The following is a 27,323-nucleotide window of genomic DNA, read 5'->3' on the forward strand; positions in this document are numbered from 1 at the left end:
TGAAAATTAAAAAAATAAATAATAGTGTCCGTTAACTAAAAAATGTGGTAACTCCAACCAATAACCTTAGTATTAACCCAGCAACACTCAAATAACATACTATGGTTTCTTAACTATTCTCTACATATCCCAGACTTGTCAATCTGTAAGCTTGCACCAAATCCAGTACCTTCCCTTCCCTTCACAAATAAACCCATATCCTATGTGCCCATCTTAGAATACTGTATCAGGGTCAATTCAAATACATATTTGCCCTCTAACCTCAGAATTTCCATTTACATGATAGATCACATTATTTTGCATGTTTAAAACATGGTCAGTGGTGTACATGTACAATGTCATAATATCTTGCTGATAAGAAAACATTTCATACTGACAGACATGCATGCGCAACACAGTCGCCATTAATACATCTCTCTGTATGTATTTGCAAAATATCCGTGGCCAGCCGCACTGAGTTTCTCAATTCCAAACAAACAGAAGTATAAATTCAAAGCTAATTAACGCTGCACAGGTACAGGTATGATCATAGTTCCATTATATGGAATCGGTCTTGGCTTCATTACAAGACACACTCCTAATAGCTCAGAAAATAACAACCGATGAAATCAGTCACACACCACCAAACAATCAAAACACTGTAATAACTGTTCCACGCATAGATTGCACACTGTTAGAGTTTCATTAAGTATTGCTCATTATATCAGATACCATCCTTCATTTCATTCTCAATAATCTCATTTTGATACATATCTCCATGGTAACCAGTCTAATAATTCATAATATTTACTGTAGCTTCCGCTGCCTTGCTCTGAAAGATAAACATTGAGACGAGGTAAACCTTGAGTTAGACCCGGTAGTGCAGTCTAGCAGCTCTTATCCTGGGAGCGAGATACAGCAGTGTAATCTAGGGCCTCTCATACCCCAAAAACAGGCAAAGCAGTGCAGTCTAGGGCCTCTCATACCCCAAAAACAGGCAAAGCAGTGCAGTCTAGGGCCTTTCGTACACTGAAAAAGAGACACAGCAGTGCAGTCTAGGGCCTCTCATACCCCAAAAACAGGCAAAGCAGTGCAGTCTAGGGCCTTTCGTACACTGAAAAAGAGACACAGCAGTGCAGTCTAGGGCCTCTCTTACCCGAGAATGGGACATGGTAGTGCAGTCTACAACCTTTGAGAATGAGACATTGTATAGCAGTCTAGGGCCTCTCTTACCCTGTGAATAAGACATGGTAGTGCAGTCTACAACCTTTGAGAATGAGACATGGTATAGCAGTCTAGGGCCTCTCTTACCCTAAAAATGGGACATGGTAGTGCAGTCTAGGGCCTTTCGTACACTGAAAAAGAGACACAGCAGCGCAGTCTGGGGCCTCTCTTACCCCTAGAATGAGACATGGTAGTGCAGTCTAGGGCCTCTCTTACCCTGAGAATGAGACATGGTAGTGCAGTCTACAACCTTTGAGAATGAGACATGGTATAGCAGTCTAGGGCCTCTCTTAATCTGTGAATAAGACATGGTAGTGCAGTCTACAACTTTTGAGAATGAGACATGTTATAGCAGTCTAGGGCCTCTCTTACCCTAAGAATGGGACATGATATAGCAGTCAAGGGCCTCTCTTACCCTGAGAATGGGACACGGTAGAGCAGTCTAGGGCCTTTTGTACCCTGAAAAAGAGACACGACAATGCTGTCTAGGGCCTTTCGTGTCCTAAAAAAGATACACTGCAGTGCTGTCTCAGGCCTCTCTTACCCTGAGAATGGGACATGGTAATGCAGTCTACAACTTCTGAGAATGAGACATGGTATAGCAGTCTAGGGCCTCTCTTACCCTAAGAATGGGACATGATATAGCAGTCAAGGGCCTCTCTTACCCTGAGAATGGGACACGGTAGAGCAGTCTAGGGCCTTTCGTACACTGAAAAAGAGACACAGCAGCGCAGTCTGGGGCCTCTCTTACCCCTAGAATGAGACATGGTAGTGCAGTCTAGGGCCTCTCTTACCCTGAGAATGAGACATGGTAGTGCAGTCTACAACCTTTGAGAATGAGACATGGTATAGCAGTCTAGGGCCTCTCTTAATCTGTGAATAAGACATGGTAGTGCAGTCTACAACTTTTGAGAATGAGACATGTTATAGCAGTCTAGGGCCTCTCTTACCCTAAGAATGGGACATGATATAGCAGTCAAGGGCCTCTCTTACCCTGAGAATGGGACACGGTAGAGCAGTCTAGGGCCTTTTGTACCCTGAAAAAGAGACACGACAATGCTGTCTAGGGCCTTTCGTGTCCTAAAAAAGATACACTGCAGTGCTGTCTCAGGCCTCTCTTACCCTGAGAATGGGACATGGTAATGCAGTCTACAACTTCTGAGAATGAGACATGGTATAGCAGTCTAGGGCCTCTCTTACCCTGAGAATAAGACATGGTAGTGCAGTCTACAACCTTTGAGAACGAGACATGGTCGTGTAGTCTAGGGCCTCTGAGAGCAAGCCACAGCAGTGCAGTCTAAAGCCTCTTAACTTGAGAGTGAGACACTGTCCAGGGCCTTTTGTACACTGAAAAAGAGACACTGCAGTGCTGTCTAGGGCCTTTTGTATGCTGAAAAAGAGACACTGCAATGCAGTCTAGGGCCTTTCGTACCCTGAAAAAGAGACACTGCAGTGCTGTCTAGGGCCTTTCGTATGCTGAAAAAGAGACACTGCAATGCAGTCTTGGGCCTTTCGTACCCTGACAAAGAGACACTGCTGTGCTGTCTAGGGCCTTTCGTACCCTGACAAAGAGACACTGCAGTGCTGTCTAGGGCCTTTCGTACCCTGAAAAAGAGACACTGCAATGCAGTCTAGGGGCTTTCGTACCCTGAAAAAGAGACACTGCAGTGCTGTCTAGGGCCTTTCGTGAAGAAGAGGTGCCATTCTGTCAACTGTCAAACTATGCAAATCATGTTCAAATCTCACAGAAACAGTAACCAATGAGAAATCGTGTTAGATGCCTCTTTCTGGGAAGACAATTTAATTGATTGTCAAATCCCATCAGAGAAAGGGTGCTTGAACATGACCTGCATAGTTATTAGGAGCCTTGACCTTGACTGAATCAGAGCATACAAGCATGACTTGTAGTGATAGTTATTCACAAACAAGGAAAGTTGTAGTTCAGAGTAGTTTGTCTGATACAACCATGAATATCAAACTGACTTTAGTGTACCACTGATTGGATAATTTTCTGACAGAAAAACACTTACTAGCTGTGAATAATATACATACACATGAAAAATCTAATCTCTTCATTTAAGTGGGAAGGAATTCAAGGAGATTATGCAAATACAACATATAATTTTTTTTAATGAGAATTTTTAAACATAGGAAAAGGAAGTTGATCGAAATAAAAACGACTCAATTATTACAATAGCACAAAAGCCTTAAGACATTCAATGTCACTAGTCAGATAACAGTTGTGGTTTTATCCACTAAATTCCCAGTATTTCAGTAAAATGATGGCTGATTGTTTAGAAAATGGTGTCCCAGCCTGGACCAAATCAAATTCACCACGAAAAGTCATTATTATTGAGGATGTCATATTTATAGTGACATGCTTATACTAGTTTCATCAGGTTCAGGGTTTGTGTATCGTTAGGACACATTGGCCATAGTGAAACATTATTCAAGTTGACAATAAAACATTGGCATCTTGTTTCCATATTGTATCATTGCAAAATTTCGCCTAAGGGGAAGGAAGAGAGATTGAAGATGAAATGTAGAGATCACATTTACTAATGCTTTAATAACCATTGCATCCTTATACAAATCCACAAAAAAAAAAGAATGCTCACTTCATGATTTGCATTCTTGATACATGGTAACCTGTAAGCTGAACACTCCACTCCACTCCACTCAACTCAACTCAACATACCTTGCTTCTGCTCTTGCTGATGCATACTCGAACCATAGAACATTGGGAATGAGTGTGGAATCTCTCAACATAAGTCTTTCTGACAGCGGCCATGATACAACCACTGGAAATAACGGTGTCAGCACCAACTGATAAAAGACAATATACCCAGTAATGTAATTATTGTAACATGCTTTGATTCTGTAAAAGAAAATTTGTTTGCTGTCCTAAGACACTGAAAGTCTGTTTTTAGAGAAATTTTCTATTCTTGAATGCAACAAAATTCAAAAAAATATCTAGCAGTCTACAGTAATGTGTAATACTTTATTTTCACTTGGAATTTTCGCTATTTTCGCTGAAGGAATGATTCAGTGAAAATAAAATCCAGCGAATATACCTTTTTTCCTATCTTTTACATTCAACTCGCCAAAAATCAATGAAAATAAATTCCATATAACCCACATAAAAAAAAAAAAATTAATTCCAACGAAAATAAAGTATTTTACAGTATACTAAGATGAAGGTGATTATTTCATGTAAAGGATATCAATAGGCACAAATTTATAAGATTATACCATTCTAGTACATTTATTTTCTGTAAATCCAAATACCGGTAGATGTACAACCTTTTGTGTTTATATAGATTGTAAACCGCTACGGTTGTATTCCAATGCGGAGTTTAAAAGTACATTTGAAACCAAGATAATATGTAATTTGTAAAACAGACCTTGCACCTTTGCTAAGGCTTAGCAGATTTAGTTAAAGTGCACTATCTGCAGTTGACAGTGAGATATATTTCTTTTCCAAATATTGAACAGATTAGGGACGACGTCAAAAGATCGATGTCGGATAAAAAAACTTATTTCCTTTAGTTTGGGGGTGGGGTTTTTGACCTCAAAAAGTTTCCATCCTACAAAAACGATTTTATTTTTTAATGAAGTCAAAAAAATCTTGGAGTATTTGTAGTTCGTTTTTTTTCTATCCAATCATGGACAGAAATAACCGAAAAGGGAAAAAAAAACACAGAAAAATGGGTTGGTTCGGGTGTAAATCTGTGCGTCAAATGAGGTGCATTTGTAAAATCTTGTTACACCCACCCGACAACCAACTGCTATGCAATACTACTGTCCGATTATCAATTTGTATTTAATGGTGAATGTAGTCTGACGCCATGACCAATATTTATCAATAGACCTTTTGCGCAATACACCGGAAGACATTTCTGAGCATGCGCAGTGGTACGCAAGTCCCCCGGTTGACCCAGTTGAGAGGCGGAAGTAAACAAGACCGATGTTTATATTCAGTACGCTATGGCTAACGTTCAAGACATCTCGTCTATCGACATTCTAAGGAAAAAAACGGTGAAACAGTTAAAGGAACTACTAAAATCCAATGGTCTTAAAGTTGGTGCCAACAAAAACTAGCTTTTAGCTAGAGCAGTAGCCGTATACTCTATCGACGAGTCGCACACCGATTCTATCGCAGACGACAACGCAAGGCTTCGAGTACAACGTCACGAGACCATCGAAAAGAAAATGAATATGCCTGGTGTCATGAATTCTTATTATTTATTCTTACATTAATTTGCATAAGTGGTTTTACGAGGTGCGCCCTCTGTGGCAGGAGGAAAACACTCAGGCGGTGGCTAAGATGGCGGAGTAGCTAGCGAGGACTGATGGTGAGTGATCTGTCGTGCTGGTTTTGTTATAGCGTTCTGTGACATATGGGGGCTCGTCCGGGAGCTTGTTTTCTTGTGTTATAGGGATCCTGTGGTATTTTATTTATGTTTCTTGAATTTCAAGTGCTGAAGTTAAGCCAGAAAATTTTGAGAAAATTCGCGAACATGTGCTTGCCCCCCCCCCCCCCCCCCGAGGTATAGATAGCAAAAAAAAATTATCATGTTTTTCAGGCGATAATTTGATCATTGTAGATCACTTGCTGTGACAGTGCTGGTTGGTATCTCTTGGACACCGTACATCTTGCGGGGTAGTGGACTCACGCGTGAAGGTGCTTAGCACTGTGTGTGAAACTATCGAGATATCAGCTGATGTGTCCGCCTTTTCGAGACTAATTTTTAATTGCTACGGGCATTAGTAGATTTAATGTAATATAATAGTTTTGGCGAGTTTATTGATGGTAATTTAATGATTGTCATAAAGGAGTAAATTTGGTAACAGTAATCATAATTGTATAGCACTAGGACGCATTGTACGGCATAGGGTTAGTCATATTATAATTGTGTTTATTATATTTGGTGGTATATAGCCTAAGGTGTGTCTTGGTCGGTGAGTTTTTGGTGTGTACAATTCCATTTAAAAAACAAAACGGTGAACGTACGTGTCCGGCCACTAGTTGTATTATTGATATTTGAGATTGTGTATCTGTTATTATTATTTTGATTATCTTGGTGTAACTTCGATATGGAGAAATTAATAGAGTCGGGTTCTAAGCTTGGGTTGGAAGGTAAAAATTTGTTAGATTTTGTAACTCAACAGCAGAATATAGAGCGCGAAGAAAGACAGAGAGAACGTGAGTTCAAAAGGGTAGAGATTGAGAGAGGGCTTGAAGAGAAAAAGAAGGCTATGCAGCTTGAAGCTGATAGAAAAAGACAGCAGGCTGAGTTTGAAGAAAATGAAGCTCAGCGAAAACATGAGTTAGAAATGAAACAACTTGAGTTAAAAGGTGCTCTAAGTAGAAGCCCTGATAGTAGGTACACTGATTTAGCAAAATCACCTAAGCTTCCTGCTTTTGTTGATGGGAAGGATGAGTTGGATAGCTATTTGTTGCGTTTTGAGCGTTTTGCCGCAAGCAATGAGTGGGATAAATCCAAATGGGCTACGTCATTAAGTGCGTTGTTAACTGGTAAAGCTTTAGATGTATATTCTAGGCTTTCAGATATGGCAGCATCCGATTATGGGTTGGTTAAAGAAGCTTTGCTAAAAAGATATGAATTGACGGAGGAGGGCTATAGATTGAGGTTTATGAATTTCAAGCCCGAGAATGGTGAGAGTTGTGATCAATGTATAGTCAGGCTGAAAAATTACTTTCTTAAGTGGGTTGAGTTGTCTGGTACGGATAGGTCATTTAATGGTGTATGTGACTTGATGATTAAGCAACGGTTTATTGATTCTTGTCCCAGGGATGTATCCATACGCATGCGCGAGAAGCAGCCTAGAACTCTTGATGAGTTGGCTAAGTATGCTGACCGTTACTTAATTGCTCATGACAGGAAGTTGACCTCCCCTTGCGACTTCCCATGTATAAAATCTCAGATGCCGGGTGGTCAGGAAATCAATTCTGATGTTCAGTGTTATAAATGCAAAGAGTATGGTCATATGTCTCGAGAGTGCAAAGTGAGGCCTTCACAGGGTTACGGGGTCAGATGTTATAATTGTGGCCGTTTGGGACACAGATCTGTTACATGTCGATTTTCAACAAGGTTTGGTGATAGGCCTAATGTGAGAAAAGTCGGTGCTGCTGTGGTTGATTTAGGTGGTGATGCAGAACAGGAAGGTGAAATTAGTGCAGTATGTTTAGTGCAACCCAAGTTCACAACCAAGGCTGATATTGAATCTTGTATTGATGGTGGCGAGCTTTTGTTGGCTGGCGGAAAGAGAATACCACTAGTCCATAATGCCTGTTTCCAACAATCTGTTAAATCTAAAACCAAAATGCCTGTGGTAAAAGGAAGGATTGGAGAGAAAGTAGTTACCACATTGAGGGACACTGGCTGTAGTGGTGTGGTAGTAAAAAGAGATTTTGTTAGTGACAACCAGTACACTGGAAAGTTTTGTTGTATGCTCATGATAGATAATACTGCACGTACTGTACCTATAGCTAAGCTTTATGTAGACACCCCGTATTTCACTGGTGAGGTGGAGGCACAGTGTTTGCCTGATGCTATTTATGATCTAGTCATTGGTAATGTTGAAGGAGCCAGGGCACCAGATGATCCTGACCCACAATGGCAAGAAATGTGTGCAGTGGCTACTCGTGCTATGGCTAAGAAAGGTAACAAAATAGTCCCTCTGTGTGTACCTGATGGGGGTAAGTCATTAGATGTAAGTAAGGCTCAGCTAGTAAAATTGCAGCATGACGATCCATCTCTCAGTAAATATTGGTCCTTGAAGGAACCTAAGTTTAAAGGTAACCAGGAAGTTATGTTTCTGGAGAAAGGCGGTATACTATACAGACAGTTTACTCATCCTCATGTGAATCAGGGTAGGCCTGTTAAGCAGATGGTTGTACCTATGCCATTGCGTAACCAGGTCATGATGGTGGCGCATGATTCGATAACGGGAGGGCATATGGGCGTAAAGAAAACTAGTGATAGAGTCCTGAGCAATTTCTACTGGCCAGGAATACATGGTGACATAACAAGATTCTGTAGATCTTGTGATATTTGCAAGAGAACGGTACCTAAAGGTAAAATTGCAAAAGTCCCCCTTCAGAAGATGCCACTGATAGATGTGCCGTTCAAAAGGGTTGCTATTGATTTAGTTGGTCCTATTCACCCTCCTAGTGAAAAAGGTCATAAGTACATCTTGACATTAGTAGACTATGCTACCAGGTATCCAGAGGCAATACCCCTGAAACATATCAGTACAGAGGATGTAGCTGAAGCACTGGTTGATATGTACAGTCGCCTAGGTATACCAGAGGAGATTCTACATGACATGGGAACTCAGTTCGTGTCAGAGTGTATGTGTGAAGTTTCTCGTCTGTTGAGTATTAGACAACTGTCAACCACCCCTTATCATCCAATGTGTAATGGCCTGGTTGAAAAGTTTAATGGTACGTTAAAAGCAATGTTGAAGCGTTTGTGCAGTGAGCAGCCAAAGCAGTGGCACCGCTACATCAATGCATTGTTATTCGCCTATAGAGAAGTGCCCCAAGAATCAACAGGTTTTGCTCCATTTGAGCTGATGTATGGGAGGACTATCAGAGGTCCTATGCATATTTTGAAGCAACTCTGGACGACAGAGACTGAGGAACCAGAAATTAGAAACAGTTATCAGTATGTGTTTGAGTTAAGAGAGCGCTTGGACGAAACACTGAAAATTGCACAGGTAGAGATGCAGAAATCCCAGCAACGGTACAAGCACTACTATGATAGGAAGGTGAAAGTCAGAAGGTTTCAACCTGGACAAACGGTTCTTATTCTACTACCAACTGATAGTAACAAGTTATTAATGCAGTGGAAGGGGCCATATGAAATTGATAGTGTGATTGGTGTAAATGACTATAGAGTAAAGGTACGTGGAAAGTACAAAACTTATCATGCTAACTTGCTGAAGAAGTATATTCAACGAAATGAGCAGAGTAGTGAAGCTGATGACAATCTGCCTGTCTTGGGCATTGCTAGTGCAGCTGTCATAGAGTATGAAGAGTCTTTAGATGAAGACGCTGTACAGGATGATGACTTGTTGGTGCTGAATTCTTGCATGTCAAAGGAGTCAGTAGCTGACGTGAAGTATGGCATGAACCTGACTCATGATCAGGAGCAATCAGTTCGCTGTCTAGTGCACGAGTATAAGCACATATTTACAGACCTACCTGGCACTACCAACCTTATCCAGCATCGTATTCAACTGAGAACCGATGAACCTATAAGATCGAGGCCTTACCCGGTGCCATATAGTGTACGAGAGTCTTTGAAAGAGGACATTCAAAGTATGTTGAAGATGGGAGTTATAAGAGAAACCGAATCTCCATACGCATCACCTGTCGTGATAGTACGCAAAAAAGATGGATCGAATCGTATATGTATTGACTACCGAAAACTAAACAAGGTAACAGTGTTTGATCCAGAGCCAATGGTGACGCCAGATGATATGTTCCAAGATCTCAGTAAAGACAAGTACTTTACTAAGGTGGATCTTAGTAAGGGGTTTTGGCAGGTTCCTGTGGCGGGGGAGGACATACACAAAACAGCTTTTGTTACCCCAGATGGTACCTACGAGTTTTTGAAAATGCCATTCGGAATGATGAATTCTGGTGCAACCCTGGTCCGTGGTGTCAGAAAGATGTTGAGTGGGATGTGTAAGGTGGTTAGTTATGTTGACGATATTTTGGTTCACACCATCACTTGGTGTGAGCATATAACTACACTCAAAGAGTTGTTCAGCAGGATGGCTGATGCTCAGCTTACTGCTAGACCATCCAAGTGCATAATAGCTTCTGATGTTATTGATTTCGTCGGTCATCGAGTTGGTCAGGGTTTTCTGAGTCCACACGAGGATAATGTAAAAAAGGTTAGAAATGTTCCTCGGCCCATGACTAAGAAGGAAGTCAGGTCGTTTCTTGGTCTAACTGGATTTTACAGGGAGTATATACCTAACTATGCAGCTATTGCAGTACCATTAACTGATTTAACAAAGAATGGCCAACCCATCAAAGTTGTGTGGGGAGAAGCACAAGAGAAGGCTTACCGAACTCTTATCCATGTAATAACCAGTAAACCTATATTGAGGTTGCATGATTCACACAAGCGTTACGTGTTACGTACAGATGCTTCTGATGTTGGGATTGCAGCAGTCCTGTTACAAGGTCATGATGGAAAGTTATTCCCTGTGAGTTATGCTAGCAAGAAGTTGTCACAAAGAGAAAAGGCATATTCGACTATCGAAAAGGAATGCTTGGCGATCGTGTGGTCTGTAAAGAAGTATATGATGTATTTGTATGGAACCCAGTTCATTCTCCAGACAGACCATCAGCCGTTATTGTATGTTGACAAGGCTAAATTCATCAATGACAAAGTAATGCGATGGGCAATGTTTCTGCAGAACTACCGATTTACCGTTGAATGTATTAAGGGCTCAGATAACCATGGAGCTGATTTTCTAAGTAGAGCAGTTTAAGGACTATGTAACAGAATTCATGTGCTGTGCAGAAACTTTATAAGTTTCCTCTTGAAAGGGGAGTGATGTCATGAATTCTTATTATTTATTCTTACATTAATTTGCATAAGTGGTTTTACGAGGTGCGCCCTCTGTGGCAGGAGGAAAACACTCAGGCGGTGGCTAAGATGGCGGAGTAGCTAGCGAGGACTGATGGTGAGTGATCTGTCGTGCTGGTTTTGTTATAGCGTTCTGTGACACCTGGTCTGTAGATGGTCTACTTTCTGTGACTAATGGCAAGACATGGTCAACAGATTTGCTGAATTAAATCAATCTTTTTCCCATTAGCAAAGTGTTTGCTGCATATTCTGGAATATGGTGAGGGCTTCCACTTATCTTCCCGCCCCACGGCATACAAAAATGATTTGTATCTGGAGTAGGGTTTCTTTGGGATGGTATAAAATGAAACGCCTTGTTCTCCCCCTTTGCGTTTTTTGGTGTCATTATTACACCCAGGCACACAGCAAAATCCCATCTCTGTAAATAACAAATATGTAGATGCTGAAATTTATGAACAACATAACAACACATTAGTCCAAGTTCAGACAGTTCCTGAATTTTCAATGGCAGTCTTAAACAGGAAACGAACCATGACAGTACCGCCACAGTCCAGGTGATAGCACAGGCATACACTGTCAAAAGTGCCATGGCAAGAGTACATAATGAAAAATACTTAGTAGAAACAGTATTTCGAATATTATTATAAAAGCAACGAATAAAATAAGTGACAGTGACTTCGCGAGACAGGGTTTAAACAAAAGAAAAAATCTGCCCGCAAAACTTTACAAAGGCAGGTTGAAAAGTTGAATTTTTAAGATTTTAATAGGTTTTGCGATTTAAAAATGCTTTTGGAATATCAACTAGTAAATCTGCAATATAGAGACACGTCCAGTGTTAACAAATTCTCACAGAAATCATTAAAAAACAGTCTAAAATTAAATGCTATACATACCGGCTCAACAAATCGGTCTTCCGCCTCTCAACTGGGTCAACCGGGGGACTTGCGTACCACTGCGCATGCTCAGAAATGTCTTCCGGTGTATTGCGCAAAAGGTCTATTAAGTTTCAGTGGGGGGTAGGGGGATTTGGAAAAAAACTAAAGGAATTAAGTTTTTTATCCGACATCGATCTTTTGACGTCGTCCCTTACATATTGTCACATGGTATGGTATGAAATGATTTATTAATGAATTATTAATGGAAAAGGACAGAGTGTACAATGGACATTTTGAATTTATGTAAAATTAACCGCAGTAGCTCTTTTTTACTGTTTTCATCGAGGAGTGCAAAAATACTCTAAAAACTTGTGCGTGCTCTAAAAATTCGACCGCCTTTATGAGTTTTGATGAGCATGCTAGAGGATCTATAATGACAGTCAACATCTTCGGACCTACCTGTGTGAAAATGAACCATAACACGGCAACCAATGAGCCAACTACAGCACCACTGTACACCTGTCTGTTTGTGTGATAATGAAGATATACTCTGAAAAGAACAATGTTATTGCATGCTTTATTGGTAATTTAACAAAATCATTGGCACGTATTATTGGAGTAAAATAATTAACGATATTCCTGTAATCTCACAATTCTTGTTTGTGCCTTGGTACTGTTAGTTCTGGATCAATCCAGTGTATTTCTACATGTGGAATGCACATAAAGGTGGTAACAAGTATTAGTAACCACCAAAGTCAAGTCTCAATGAAATCTGTGAAGGGGGTCTTGAGATATCAGTGGAACAGCTGAAGATTAGCTTTTTAATAGACAAATTATGTAATAATATCCATTAATTAACTAAAATTAATCAGATGCGCACATTTTCCCAGACCATCTATGTACCTCGTTTATTTGAAATTTGATGAGTGGTTTTGAAGATAGAATCATTGGATCAGACACATGTATAGGTTGAAAGAAGTAGGGTATACTTACCTACTATAGGTGACAATAGCAGCAACCAAAAGAGCACCGACTGCCACCACATGTATAGGTTGAAAGAAGTAGGGTATACTTACCTACTATAGGTGACAATAGCAGCAACCAAAAGAGCACCGACTGCCACCACATGTTTCCATGCTAAATCCACTAGACTGCATGTACTAGAAGTGCTGTACTGTATCCTACACAAAGAATCAAACTAAGTTACAGTGTAGTACAGTGGAACTCCTACTGCATCTCACTGAATACCCATGAATGAACTGAACATCTGACTATACTGAATATCCCTAAACTGAACACCTCTTCAAATTGAAATTTTTTTAACTGAATACCTCAGTAAACTGAATATACCTTTACCTGAACACTTCTGTAAACTGAATACTTCTTAACTGAACACTTCTGTAAACTGAACACTTCTTAACTGAACACTTCTGTAAAATGAATACCCCTGAACTGAACACTTCTGTAAACTGAAAACATTCTAACTGAACACTTCTGTAAAATGAAAACCCCTGAACTGAACACTTCTGTAAAATGAAAACCCCTGAACTGAACACTTCTGTAAACTGAAAACCCCTGAACTGAACACTTCTGTAAACTGAATACTTCTTAACTGAACACTTCTGTAAAATGAATACCCCTGAACTGAACACTTCTGTAAACTGAAAACATTCTAACTGAACACTTCTGTAAAATGAAAACCCCTGAACTGAACACTTCTGTAAACTGAAAACCCCTGAACTGAACACTTCTGTAAACTGAATACTTCTTAACTGAACACTTCTGTAAAATGAATACCCCTGAACTGAACACTTCTGTAAACTGAAAACATTCTAACTGAACACTTCTGTAAACTGAAAACCCCTGAACTGAACACTTCTGTAAACTGAATCCCCCTGAACTGAACACTTCTGTAAACTGAAAACCCCTGAACTGAACACTTCTGTAAACTGAATCACCCTGAACTGAACACTTCTGTAAACTGAATCCCCCTGAACTGAACACTTCTGTAAACTGAAAACCCCTGAACTGAACACTTCTGTAAACTGAATACCCCTGAACTGAACACTTCTGTAAACTGAATCCCCCTGAACTGAACACTTCTGTAAACTGAATCCCCCTGAACTGAACACTTCTGTAAACTGAATACCCCTGAACTGAACACTTCTGTAAACTGAATACCCCTGAACTGAACACTTCTGTAAACTGAAAACCCCTGAACTGAACACTTCTGTAAACTGAAAACACCTTAACTGAACACTTCTGTAAACTGAATACCCCTGAACTGAACACTTCTGTAAACTGAATACCCCTGAACTGAACACTTCTGTAAACTGAAAACCCCTGAACTGAACACTTCTGTAAACTGAATCCCCCTGAACTGAACACTTCTGTAAACTGAAAACCCCTGAACTGAACACTTCTGTAAACTGAAAACCCCTGAACTGAACACTTCTGTAAACTGCAAACCCCTGAACTGAACACTTCTGTAAACTGAAAACCCCTGAACTGAACACTTCTGTAAACTGAAAACCCCTGAACTGAACACTTCTGTAAACTGAATACCCCTGAACTGAACACTTCTGTAAACTGAATACCCCTGAACTGAACACTTCTGTAAACTGAATACCCCTCAACTGAACACTTCTGTAAACTGAATACTTCTTAACTGAACACTTCTGTAAACTGAATACTTCTTAACTGAACACTTCTGTAAACTGAAAACCCCTGAACTGAACACTTCTGAAAACTGAATACCCCTTAACTGAACACTTCTGTAAACTGAAAACCCCTGAACTGAACACTTCTGTAAACTGAATACCCCTTAACTGAACACTTCTGTAAACTGAATCCCCCTGAACTGAACACTTCTGTAAACTGAAAACCACTGAACTGAACACTTCTGTAAACTGCAAACCCCTGAACTGAACACTTCTGTAAACTGCAAACCCCTGAACTGAACACTTCTGTAAACTGAAAACCCCTGAACTGAACACTTCTGTAAACTGAAAACCCCTGAACTGAACACTTCTGAAAACTGAATACCCCTGAACTGAATACTTCTGTAAACTGAATACCCCTGAACTGAACACTTCTGTAAACTGAATACCCCTGAACTGAACACTTCTGTAAACTGAATACCCCTGAACTGAACACTTCTGTAAACTGAATACTTCTTAACTGAACACTTCTGTAAACTGAATACTTCTTAACTGAACATTTCTGTAAACTGAAAACCCCTGAACTGAACACTTCTGAAAACTGAAAACCCCTGAACTGAACACTTCTGTAAACTGAAAACCCCTGAACTGAACACTTCTGTAAACTGAATACCCCTTAACTGAACACTTCTGAAAACTGAAAACCCCTGAACTGAACACTTCTGTAAACTGAAAACCCCTGAACTGAACACTTCTGTAAACTGAATACCCCTTAACTGAACACTTCTGTAAACTGAAAATCCCCTGAACTGAACACTTCTGTAAACTGAAAACCCCTGCACTGAACACTTCTGAAAACTGAATACCCCTTAACTGAATACTTATGTAAACTGAAAACCCCTGAACTGAACACTTCTGTAAACTGAAAACCCCTGAACTGAACACTTCTGTAAACTGAATACCCCTGAACTGAACACTTCTGTAAACTGAATACCCCTGAACTGAACACTTCTGTAAACTGAATACTTCTTAACTGAACACTTCTGTAAACTGAATACTTCTTAACTGAACATTTCTGTAAACTGAAAACCCCTGAACTGAACACTTCTGTAAACTGAAAACCCCTGAACTGAACACTTCTGTAAACTGAATACTTCTTAACTGAACACTTCTGTAAAATGAATACCCCTGAACTGAACACTTCTGTAAACTGAAAACATTCTAACTGAACACTTCTGTAAAATGAAAACCCCTGAACTGAACACTTCTGTAAACTGAAAACCCCTGAACTGAACACTTCTGTAAACTGAATCCCCCTGAACTGAACACTTCTGTAAACTGAAAACCCCTGAACTGAACACTTCTGTAAACTGAAAACCCCTGAACTGAACACTTCTGTAAACTGAAAACCCCTGAACTGAACACTTCTGTAAACTGAATCCCCCTGAACTGAACACTTCTGTAAACTGAAAACCCCTGAACTGAACACTTCTGTAAACTGAAAACCCCTGAACTAAACACTTCTGTAAACTGAAAACCCCTGAACTAAACACTTCTGTAAACTGAAAACCCCTGAACTGAACACTTCTGTAAACTGAAAACCCCTGAACTGAACACTTCTGTAAACTGAAAACCCCTGAACTGAACACTTCTGTAAACTGAATACCCCTGTAAACTGAATACCCCTGAACTGAACACTTCTGTAAACTGAATACCCCTGAACTGAACACTTCTGTAAACTGAATACCCCTTAACTGAACACTTCTGTAAACTGAATACTTCTTAACTGAACACTTCTGTAAACTGAAAACCCCTGAACTGAACACTTCTGAAAACTGAATACCCCTTAACTGAACACTTCTGTAAACTGAAAACCCCTGAACTGAACACTTCTGTAAACTGAATACCCCTTAACTGAACACTTCTGTTAACTGAAAACCCCTGAACTGAACACTTCTGTAAACTGAAAACCCCTGAACTGAACACTTCTGAAAACTGAATACCCCTGAACTGAATACTTCTGTAAACTGAAAACCCCTGAACTGAACACTTCTGTAAACTGAATACCCCTGAACTGAACACTTCTGTAAACTGAATACCCCTGAACTGAACACTTCTGTAAACTGAATACCCCTGAACTGAACACTTCTGTAAACTGAATACCCCTGAACTGAACACTTCTGTAAACTGAATACCCCTGAACTGAACACTTCTGTAAACTGAATACTTCTTAACTGAACACTTCTGTAAACTGAATACTTCTTAACTGAACATTTCTGTAAACTGAAAACCCCTGAACTGAACACTTCTGTAAACTGAATACCCCTGAACTGAACACTTCTGTAAACTGAATACCCCTGAACTGAACACTTCTGTAAACTGAATACTTCTTAACTGAACACTTCTGTAAACTGAATACTTCTTAACTGAACATTTCTGTAAACTGAAAACCCCTGAACTGAACACTTCTGTAAACTGAAAACCCCTGAACTGAACACTTCTGTAAACTGAATACTTCTTAACTGAACACTTCTGTAAAATGAATACCCCTGAACTGAACACTTCTGTAAACTGAAAACATTCTAACTGAACACTTCTGTAAAATGAAAACCCCTGAACTGAACACTTCTGTAAACTGAAAACCCCTGAACTGAACACTTCTGTAAACTGAATCCCCCTGAACTGAACACTTCTGTAAACTGAAAACCCCTGAACTGAACACTTCTGTAAACTGAAAACCCCTGAACTGAACACTTCTGTAAACTGAAAACCCCTGAACTGAACACTTCTGTAAACTGAATCCCCCTGAACTGAACACTTCTGTAAACTGAAAACCCCTGAACTGAACACTTCTGTAAACTGAAAACCCCTGAACTAAACACTTCTGTAAACTGAAAACCCCTGAACTGAACACTTCTGTAAACTGAAAACCCCTGAACTGAACACTTCTGTAAACTGAAAACCCCTGAACTGAACACTTCTGTAAACTGAATACCCCTGTAAACTGAATACCCCTGAACTGAACACTTCTGTAAACTGAATACCCCTGAACTGAACACTTCTGTAAACTGAATACCCCTTAACTGAACACTTCTGTAAACTGAATACTTCTTAACTGAACACTTCTGTAAACTGAAAACCCCTGAACTGAACACTTCTGAAAACTGAATACCCCTTAACTGAACACTTCTGTAAACTGAAAACCCCTGAACTGAACACTTCTGTAAACTGAATACCCCTTAACTGAACACTTCTGTTAACTGAAAACCCCTGAACTGAACACTTCTGTAAACTGAAAACCCCTGAACTGAACACTTCTGAAAACTGAATACCCCTGAACTGAATACTTCTGTAAACTGAAAACCCCTGAACTGAACACTTCTGTAAACTGAATACCCCTGAACTGAACACTTCTGTAAACTGAATACCCCTGAACTGAACACTTCTGTAAACTGAATACCCCTGAACTGAACACTTCTGTAAACTGAATACCCCTGAACTGAACACTTCTGTAAACTGAATACCCCTGAACTGAACACTTCTGTAAACTGAATACTTCTTAACTGAACACTTCTGTAAACTGAATACTTCTTAACTGAACATTTCTGTAAACTGAAAACCCCTGAACTGAACACTTCTGAAAACTGAAAACCCCTGAACTGAACACTTCTGTAAACTGAAAACCCCTGAACTGAACACTTCTGTAAACTGAATACCCCTTAACTGAACACTTCTGTAAACTGAAAACCCCTGAACTGAACACTTCTGAAAACTGAAAACCCCTGAACTGAACACTTCTGTAAACTGAATACCCCTAACTGAACACTTCTGTAAACTGAAAACCCCTGAACTGAACACTTCTGTAAACTGAAAACCCCTGCACTGAACACTTCTGAAAACTGAATACCCCTTAACTGAATACTTCTGTAAACTGAATACCCCTAACTGAACACTTCTGTAAACTGAAAACCCCTGAACTGAACACTTCTGTAAACTGAAAACCCCTGCACTGAACACTTCTGTAAACTGAATACCCCTAACTGAAAACCCCTGAACTGAACACTTCTGTAAACTGAAAACCCCTGCACTGAACACTTCTGAAAACCCCTGAACTGAACACTTCTGTAAACTGAATACCCCTAACTGAACACTTCTGTAAACTGAAAACCCCTGAACTGAACACTTCTGTAAACTGAAAACCCCTGCACTGAACACTTCTGTAAACTGAAAACCCCTGAACTGAACACTTCTGTAAACTGAATACCCCTGAACTGAACACTTCTGTAAACTGAATACTTCTTAACTGAACACTTCTGTAAACTGAATACTTCTTAACTGAACATTTCTGTAAACTGAAAACCCCTGAACTGAACACTTCTGTAAACTGAAAACCCCTGAACTGAACACTTCTGTAAACTGAATACTTCTTAACTGAACACTTCTGTAAAATGAATACCCCTGAACTGAACACTTCTGTAAACTGAAAACATTCTAACTGAACACTTCTGTAAAATGAAAACCCCTGAACTGAACACTTCTGTAAACTGAAAACCCCTGAACTGAACACTTCTGTAAACTGAATCCCCCTGAACTGAACACTTCTGTAAACTGAAAACCCCTGAACTGAACACTTCTGTAAACTGAAAACCCCTGAACTGAACACTTCTGTAAACTGAAAACCCCTGAACTGAACACTTCTGTAAACTGAATACCCCTGAACTGAACACTTCTGTAAACTGAATACTTCTTAACTGAACACTTCTGTAAACTGAATACTTCTTAACTGAACATTTCTGTAAACTGAAAACCCCTGAACTGAACACTTCTGAAAACTGAAAACCCCTGAACTGAACACTTCTGTAAACTGAAAACCCCTGAACTGAACACTTCTGTAAACTGAATACCCCTTAACTGAACACTTCTGTAAACTGAAAACCCCTGAACTGAACACTTCTGAAAACTGAAAACCCCTGAACTGAACACTTCTGTAAACTGAATACCCCTAACTGAACACTTCTGTAAACTGAAAACCCCTGAACTGAACACTTCTGTAAACTGAAAACCCCTGCACTGAACACTTCTGAAAACTGAATACCCCTTAACTGAATACTTCTGTAAACTGAATACCCCTAACTGAACACTTCTGTAAACTGAAAACCCCTGAACTGAACACTTCTGTAAACTGAAAACCCCTGCACTGAACACTTCTGTAAACTGAATACCCCTAACTGAAAACCCCTGAACTGAACACTTCTGTAAACTGAAAACCCCTGCACTGAACACTTCTGAAAACCCCTGAACTGAACACTTCTGTAAACTGAATACCCCTAACTGAACACTTCTGTAAACTGAAAACCCCTGAACTGAACACTTCTGTAAACTGAAAACCCCTGCACTGAACACTTCTGTAAACTGAAAACCCCTGAACTGAACACTTCTGTAAACTGAATACCCCTGAACTGAACACTTCTGTAAACTGAATACTTCTTAACTGAACACTTCTGTAAACTGAATACTTCTTAACTGAACATTTCTGTAAACTGAAAACCCCTGAACTGAACACTTCTGTAAACTGAAAACCCCTGAACTGAACACTTCTGTAAACTGAATACTTCTTAACTGAACACTTCTGTAAAATGAATACCCCTGAACTGAACACTTCTGTAAACTGAAAACATTCTAACTGAACACTTCTGTAAAATGAAAACCCCTGAACTGAACACTTCTGTAAACTGAAAACCCCTGAACTGAACACTTCTGTAAACTGAATCCCCCTGAACTGAACACTTCTGTAAACTGAAAACCCCTGAACTGAACACTTCTGTAAACTGAAAACCCCTGAACTGAACACTTCTGTAAACTGAAAACCCCTGAACTGAACACTTCTGTAAACTGAATCCCCCTGAGCTGAACACTTCTGTAAACTGAAAACCCCTGAACTGAACACTTCTGTAAACTGAATCCCCCTGAACTGAACACTTCTGTAAACTGAATCCCCTGAACTGAACACTTCTGTAAACTGAATACCCCTGAACTGAACACTTCTGTAAACTGAATACCCCTGAACTGAACACTTCTGTAAACTGAAAACCCCTGAACTGAACACTTCTGTAAACTGAAAACACCTTAACTGAACACTTCTGTAAACTGAATACCCCTGAACTGAACACTTCTGTAAACTGAATACCCCTGAACTGAACACTTCTGTAAACTGAAAACCCCTGAACTGAACACTTCTGTAAACTGAATCCCCCTGAACTGAACACTTCTGTAAACTGAAAACCCCTGAACTGAACACTTCTGTAAACTGAAAACCCCTGAACTAAACACTTCTGTAAACTGCAAACCCCTGAACTGAACACTTCTGTAAACTGAAAACCCCTGAACTGAACACTTCTGTAAACTGAAAACCCCTGAACTGAACACTTCTGTAAACTGAATACCCCTGAACTGAACACTTCTGTAAACTGAATACCCCTGAACTGAACACTTCTGTAAACTGAATACCCCTCAACTGAACACTTCTGTAAACTGAATACTTCTTAACTGAACACTTCTGTAAACTGAAAACCCCTGAACTGAACACTTCTGAAAACTGAATACCCCTTAACTGAACACTTCTGTAAACTGAATACTTCTTAACTGAACACTTCTGTTAACTGAAAACCCCTGAACTGAACACTTCTGAAAACTGAATACCCCTTAACTGAACACTTCTGTAAACTGAAAACCCCTGAACTGAACACTTCTGTAAACTGAATACCCCTTAACTGAACACTTCTGTTAACTGAAAACCCCTGAACTGAACACTTCTGTAAACTGAAAACCCCTGAACTGAACACTTCTGAAAACTGAATACCCCTGAACTGAATACTTCTGTAAACTGAAAACCCCTGAACTGAACACTTCTGTAAACTGAATACCCCTGAACTGAACACTTCTGTAAACTGAATACCCCTGAACTGAACACTTCTGTAAACTGAATACCCCTGAACTGAACACTTCTGTAAACTGAATACTTCTTAACTGAACACTTCTGTAAACTGAACACTTCTGTAAACTGAATACTTCTTAACTGAACATTTCTGTAAACTGAAAACCCCTGAACTGAACACTTCTGAAAACTGAATACCCCTTAACTGAACACTTCTGTAAACTGAATACTTCTTAACTGAACATTTCTGTAAACTGAAAACTCCTGAACTGAACACTTCTGAAAACTGAATACCCCTTAACTGAACACTTCTGTAAACTGAAAACCCCTGAACTGAACACTTCTGAAAACTGAATACCCCTTAACTGAACACTTCTGAAAACTGAATACCCCTTAACTGAACACTTCTGTAAACTGAAAACCCCTGAACTGAACACTTCTGAAAACTGAATACCCCTTAACTGAACACTTCTGTAAACTGAAAACCCCTGAACTGAACACTTCTGAAAACTGAATACCCCTTAACTGAACACTTCTGAAAACTGAATATCCCTTAACTGAACACTTCTGTAAACTGAATACCCCTTAACTGAACACTTCTGTAAACTGAATACTTCTTAACTGAAGACAAAATCTGAGTCAGTTTTCAGTTTTTACTTTGGCTATTTTTGTTCCAAACTTCTGAAGGAAAGTGCAGACTATTTTGTGATGTAAAGGGAGGAACAGGTGGTGAAAAGGTTAAACATAAAAAAAACTCAGTGGCAGAACATTGTTGTACCAAATATACCCCTATAGCAAATTAATCTATAAAATGTTTACCTGATATATACAAATAAAACAAGATAAACACCGAAAAACCACATAAACTGCGAATGATTTGATGGCATGCCATACTCTGAAAACACGACTTCATGCTCTGAAAAAACAAAAACAAAAAAAAAAAACGCAATTATACATCAAGTAACTATGGTGACCATACCTAATCTTTAATGTCATGTTGTTGAAAGTTCATTGCTATCATATATGGATGCCATGAGTGATCCAATGTGTGAATTCATGTCTTTGATTGGATAGCGACTTGACCCGTGTCAGTACAAGTTCGCCAGTTCGACTAAGCTTTCAGTAGTGTAATTTTGAATTACTGATTGCAATTAAATTATTCTAACAATGAACTTGCATTATATATTTTTTCAAGAAAAGAAAAAGTACCGGCATATGTATTTTTTAGAATGTCCATATTGGGCTCATTTTGGATGTCAGGCCCTTATAAATGTACGTGTGAAATTCTTGCTAAACCTGTTGATGCCATTTTGTACCCTATTAGATGCACTCTTAGAAAAGCCCTTATTTTTTCTACCGGATTATTTTTCCGGTATTTATTTGTTTTTGGTGCACCAAAAAATCGTTCAGGTGCTAAAACATCACCCATAGATGATCTTTCAGACTGCGTGATGTTTCATATAAATTCAGTAATAAACAGGACTTACAAAGTAACCAGTAAAGATTACACATAGTATTTTCACGAACTGCCTTCAATCTAGTATATATATAGCGAGTTGAAAAATTAGTGTACCGGTACATAAAACAACTACATATCGGAAGCAGAAAGAGGAGTACTTACCTCTGCATGGTCTGGGTTGTCTGATGATGTTTTTCAATACCCAATTAACAATTTCATTTACAAGCAAACCACCAAAGAATGTAATCTGACGAAAGACAACATAATAAAATAACTACTGTAGAATACTTTATTTTCGCTTGGAATTTATTTTCGCTAAAGAGATGATTCCGTGAAAATAAAATCCAGTGAATATACTTTTTTTTCTATATTTCACATTCAACTCGTCAAAAATCAGTGAAAATAAATTCCATAAAGAACACCCAAAAACCTTTTCAGCGAAAATTAATTCCAGCGAAAATAAAGTATTCCACAGTATATCAACCAAAATAAAACTAATACATGTGTTAATATATATTCTAGTTATGAAATGGGGAATCAACTTGTGGAAAACCTGAGAATCTGACCAATTAGGCACGAATCAAAGCCATTAGATGGTTATAGATTACAGAACCATTATGACTGATTTATCAAAATGCAAGATGCAGCTGACTTAGTAAACACTTGGTTACTAGGTTCACATGGCAACGGTTAATCAGAACCAAAAATTTGCTCCTCCCACCAATTAACAGGAGATTATCTCTTGTGCTTTTATCCAATTTGGAGATAAACGAAAGCAGAATTCAGCCAGGTTTGTTCAGAGCTGAATGAGAGAGCTCCCTCACTCACATACATTTGTAAGAATCAATATATTCTCAATATCTGGGAATCTGTTTTGAATCTAGAAGGCAACTTCTCCAAAATATTGATGTCACCCAATGACCATCCTGACACTTGGGTTTTCTGTCATAGGTAAGCTCAGCATAGACAATTAAGAATGCAATTAGTGCCAATTGCCGCCGACGAACAATGCTTAGTTTCATGATTGAGGGGATGCAATAAGCTCTTCTAAAATTTCTTCTGAGAATTCATGATTAGAATGGAACTTAATTTGAAGAAGGCGATGAGAGGGCACGATTTCGACCCTGGAAGCGTAACACCCAGCCTTGTGGAAATATGCGCGAGATAAAATCAGGCAACTTTGTTCTCATGAGGGTATTGAAGGCAGGCTTAAACAAACACATACTACTGATAGTAAATGAGATAGTCATATTAGATATAAATGTCCAATACTGTATTTGTCTATTATCGTAGAATTCAAACAGATGCACATGTAACCCAAATTTTACATTCATTGTACTGTATATGCTGACCATTAATTAAATTTACATTATACAACTTATCTTGATGACAAAGACAAAACAAGTACACTACTAATGGAGAACATACAGGGTGAGGGGTTAAACGTCATAAGAACACTTACTGTGTGCAGTTCTCTCCTAAAGGCAATCAGTGTGACAAAAGATACAATAATAAAAACTGGAAGAAGGCTAAACCACGCAAAACATTTTCCAACAAAATCACCTATAATAAGTAAAATGAATTGATGTTAGAATAATATTCAACTATAAAACTGAAAAATTAAAGTCAATCTTCTCATCATTTATACATATACATGTAACATACCATTGCCCATATTTGGGTATTACATTATTGCTATACTCTATCAGAAGTATTATTCTAAAATAAAATTATGTTAACTTCATTAAGGGCTGAACAAAAAATTACCACCAAAAAATACAGGCTGATCTTTTATTTTTTTTTTCACTTATTTCACGACTGCACAGCGCCCTCTGTTGACAGATTGATTATACCTGCAAAATTTGTGCGCCGCCAAATATTGATTATTTTCCTATTTTGTCATTTTCGGCAGAAGTGGCTCGGAGAAATTTTAATATTCATTTGTATTTTTATACAGTAATAATCCGGAAAAAAATTATCATTTAAAATGTATCTTCATCCAAAATTAAAAATCAGAACAGCTTATTGACTATTAAATGAATGAATGTTACAGAAACATATTTTACATACTCGCTGTTTTCCAACAGCTGTTTTTCATAGTATAGCCATCTAACAAAAAGTATTTTCATTTTCCATAGTAGGGTACTGTCTGTAATGATTGCATATATACAAGTAATTAATTCAATATCTTACAATCATCTCAATGTATTTTGCCTGGAAGTATTTCTGAAATCAGAATTTTCAAAATTTGTGTAAGAAAAGTGGCATTTGTTCAATTGCTCAAAACTCGTAATGTGTCTTGATACAAATCTGTTTTTTGTGTGTGTGTGTGTGTGTGTGTGTGTGTGTGTGTGTGTGTGTGTGTGTGTGTGTGTGTGTGTGTGTGTGTGTGTGTGTGTATGTGTTTATTTATTTGCATAGCTATTCACCATTCTCTCTGATGAATTTATATAGTGCCTAGATTAGCCTTAATTCTATCCACTGGTATGAGTGCACATAATGATGGTAGTAGATACCCTGTCACAGCATATTATTAGTAACAGTGAACAAATATTCAACCGTATTTTTAGTATTACCCTGCAATTTGAATGTTCGTTTCAGTGGGTCAGCATCAAAAGATAAGTCTCCAGGTGTGCACCATATCACTTCGAATAAAAATAATTTTATGAAAGTTTAAAAAATAGCCTCGATATTAGGAATGGAAATATATATTACAACTAATGATGAACTAATTTATCAACCGCTGCCTTTTATTCGCCATGCTGCTTATTTGCACACAGTCCACTTGAAGTGGCCATGTGATGAAATTTGCGACATTATTGTCACAAAAGATGTTGCCACGGAGCAAATAGAGGGTCGTTCAGGTCAATCAGCCACTTTACGGTAAAAACAACGCAACTACGTAATTCTTTTTTTAAATTGGCAGGACGAAAATGTGTTATGAAAAACGCTTCAACTTTGATTATTTTGCGCAAATTGCGCAATGGCGCAGCCTAGATCGAACACTGCATATCATGTATAATAATATAAATGAATATTTATTAATATGAAAATATTTAATTTTACAGAATTTGAAATATTCAAGTCCAATGTAGGTCAGATTGTAAACAAAGTGAATTGATGGCATAGATAAATCTGACATGATATCTTGCCATGTTATATTTACATATTTGGATATCAGTTAGAGGACAAGGTCAAAAGATCAATGTCCAATAAAAACTTAATTCCTATAGTTTAGGGTTTGGGAAGTTTTGGCCCTGAACAGTTTTTTTATTTAATAAAATTAATTTTATTTTTCGGTGAGTTCTTGTTCATAATGAACTTTCTTTTTAAAGGTTTAAACTCAAATACCGTAAGTGGTATATTTTCTGAATTGGAATTGTGAATCCATTTTTTTTTTTTTACTACATTAAACTTCTGTGTGGCTTAGATTGGCACCAAAACCTACTAGCCTGAAATCAATGAAATCCCCCAGGAGCAATCCAATGCTCGTGTAAACACAGGGGCGGCCATTTCACCATTCCCCGTGAGTAAGATAAAAATTCAAATCTATGGATCTGTGTTATCAATATTGACATACATTTATACCTGATTTTGTCAATTTAGGGTATTTTATACTGAATTACTATTCGGGCAAGCGGGAATTCAGGCAAAAAATCTTCTCATATGAAGCAAATTTGATATAGTCAAATATATTTTCTATTTATATTTTAGATATATTTTCTGTTTCTGAATCTGACTTTACATTTTTTAAATGCACAGTTTGCATTTTCCACATTCTACTCAGATTTCTAAAATGACAAACATGCAACCGTCCCAAGCACGACAAAAATGATCAGTTACATCACAGTTACTAGAAGAAGTAACCGTGGTTACATTTTTCAACTGTTTCAACAGACATGTGTGAATGATTTTTTTTTAAATTCTCATTTATCTCATTTAGGCGAGTTGGTTTTGGTGGTCAAAATCGACATTTTTATGTCGCATACAGGTCACATTCAATCAGGTCGAAAATTGAGAGAAACGCCCTTCAACTTTGTCCTCCCTCCGAACAAAATCAGTCGTGTTGAATTTTCAATTATTACGTTACCACCGTGTAACTGTGACAGAAGCGCCAGAAGAACGAAGTTAAATTCACTGAAATAGACGAATTCGCGAAGTATTTTAAGAAACACGCCCAGCATGACACCCTGTGCCATTCATTCACACTTGAACATCGTCCTGAGAAAAACTAACACATCGACAAACCGCGTCCGGGGAAGCTTTACAAACTAAATATTTAACTTCGTGAAATAAAATTAGAACCCGATGAAGAATTAGAAATCTGAAATACATATACCTTCGGGATATACCACGTGCGTGAGAGACACCGGCTTCCAGACAACTTCCTTGGCCGGTGAGTCCAGATTCCATTCTGTTTCTTGTAGACAGGACGCCATCTTGAATGTAACGCGTTTGTTATTCGTCTACTCCAACCATTAATTCAAAACAACGCACAATCACGTTAAAAAATGTAACTGACAAACGACTTATTCACCTGAATGTCATTAACTCGCA

General features: G+C 38.6%; 1 protein-coding gene across 1 annotated transcript; it reads right to left on the bottom strand.

Annotated features, from left to right (window-relative positions):
- Nucleotides 1–27,205, bottom strand: LOC100367623 (dolichyldiphosphatase 1-like). Its single transcript, XM_006818610.3, has 8 exons — nucleotides 27,106–27,205; nucleotides 24,229–24,329; nucleotides 22,929–23,013; nucleotides 22,127–22,223; nucleotides 12,790–12,894; nucleotides 12,173–12,263; nucleotides 3,902–4,029; nucleotides 1–811 (listed from the first exon to the last, which is right to left on the bottom strand). The coding sequence occupies exons 1-8, from the start codon at nucleotides 27,203–27,205 to the stop codon at nucleotides 787–789; spliced, it is 732 nt and encodes a 243-aa protein (XP_006818673.1). The 3' UTR covers nucleotides 1–786.
- Nucleotides 27,206–27,323: the final 118 nt, after the last annotated feature.

Source organism: Saccoglossus kowalevskii, chromosome 17 (genome assembly GCF_978046115.1).
Source record: "Saccoglossus kowalevskii chromosome 17, keSacKowa6.1, whole genome shotgun sequence".
NCBI classification, from domain to species: Eukaryota; Metazoa; Hemichordata; class Enteropneusta; family Harrimaniidae; genus Saccoglossus; species Saccoglossus kowalevskii.

What these genes read in the sequence shown, in the direction of transcription:
- LOC100367623 (XM_006818610.3), bottom strand. Translation starts at nt 27,205, where the DNA reads ATGGCGTCCTGTCTACAAGAAACAGAATGGAATCTGGACTCACCGGCC. An exon ending in TATGGTTCATTTTCACACAG is followed by an intron (nt 4,030 to 12,172) that starts GTAGGTCCGAAG and finishes GTCTTTTATCAG; the next exon opens with TTGGTGCTGACACCGTTATT. An exon ending in TCAGCAAGAGCAGAAGCAAG is followed by an intron (nt 812 to 3,901) that starts GTATGTTGAGTT and finishes TTTATCTTTCAG; the next exon opens with AGCAAGGCAGCGGAAGCTAC.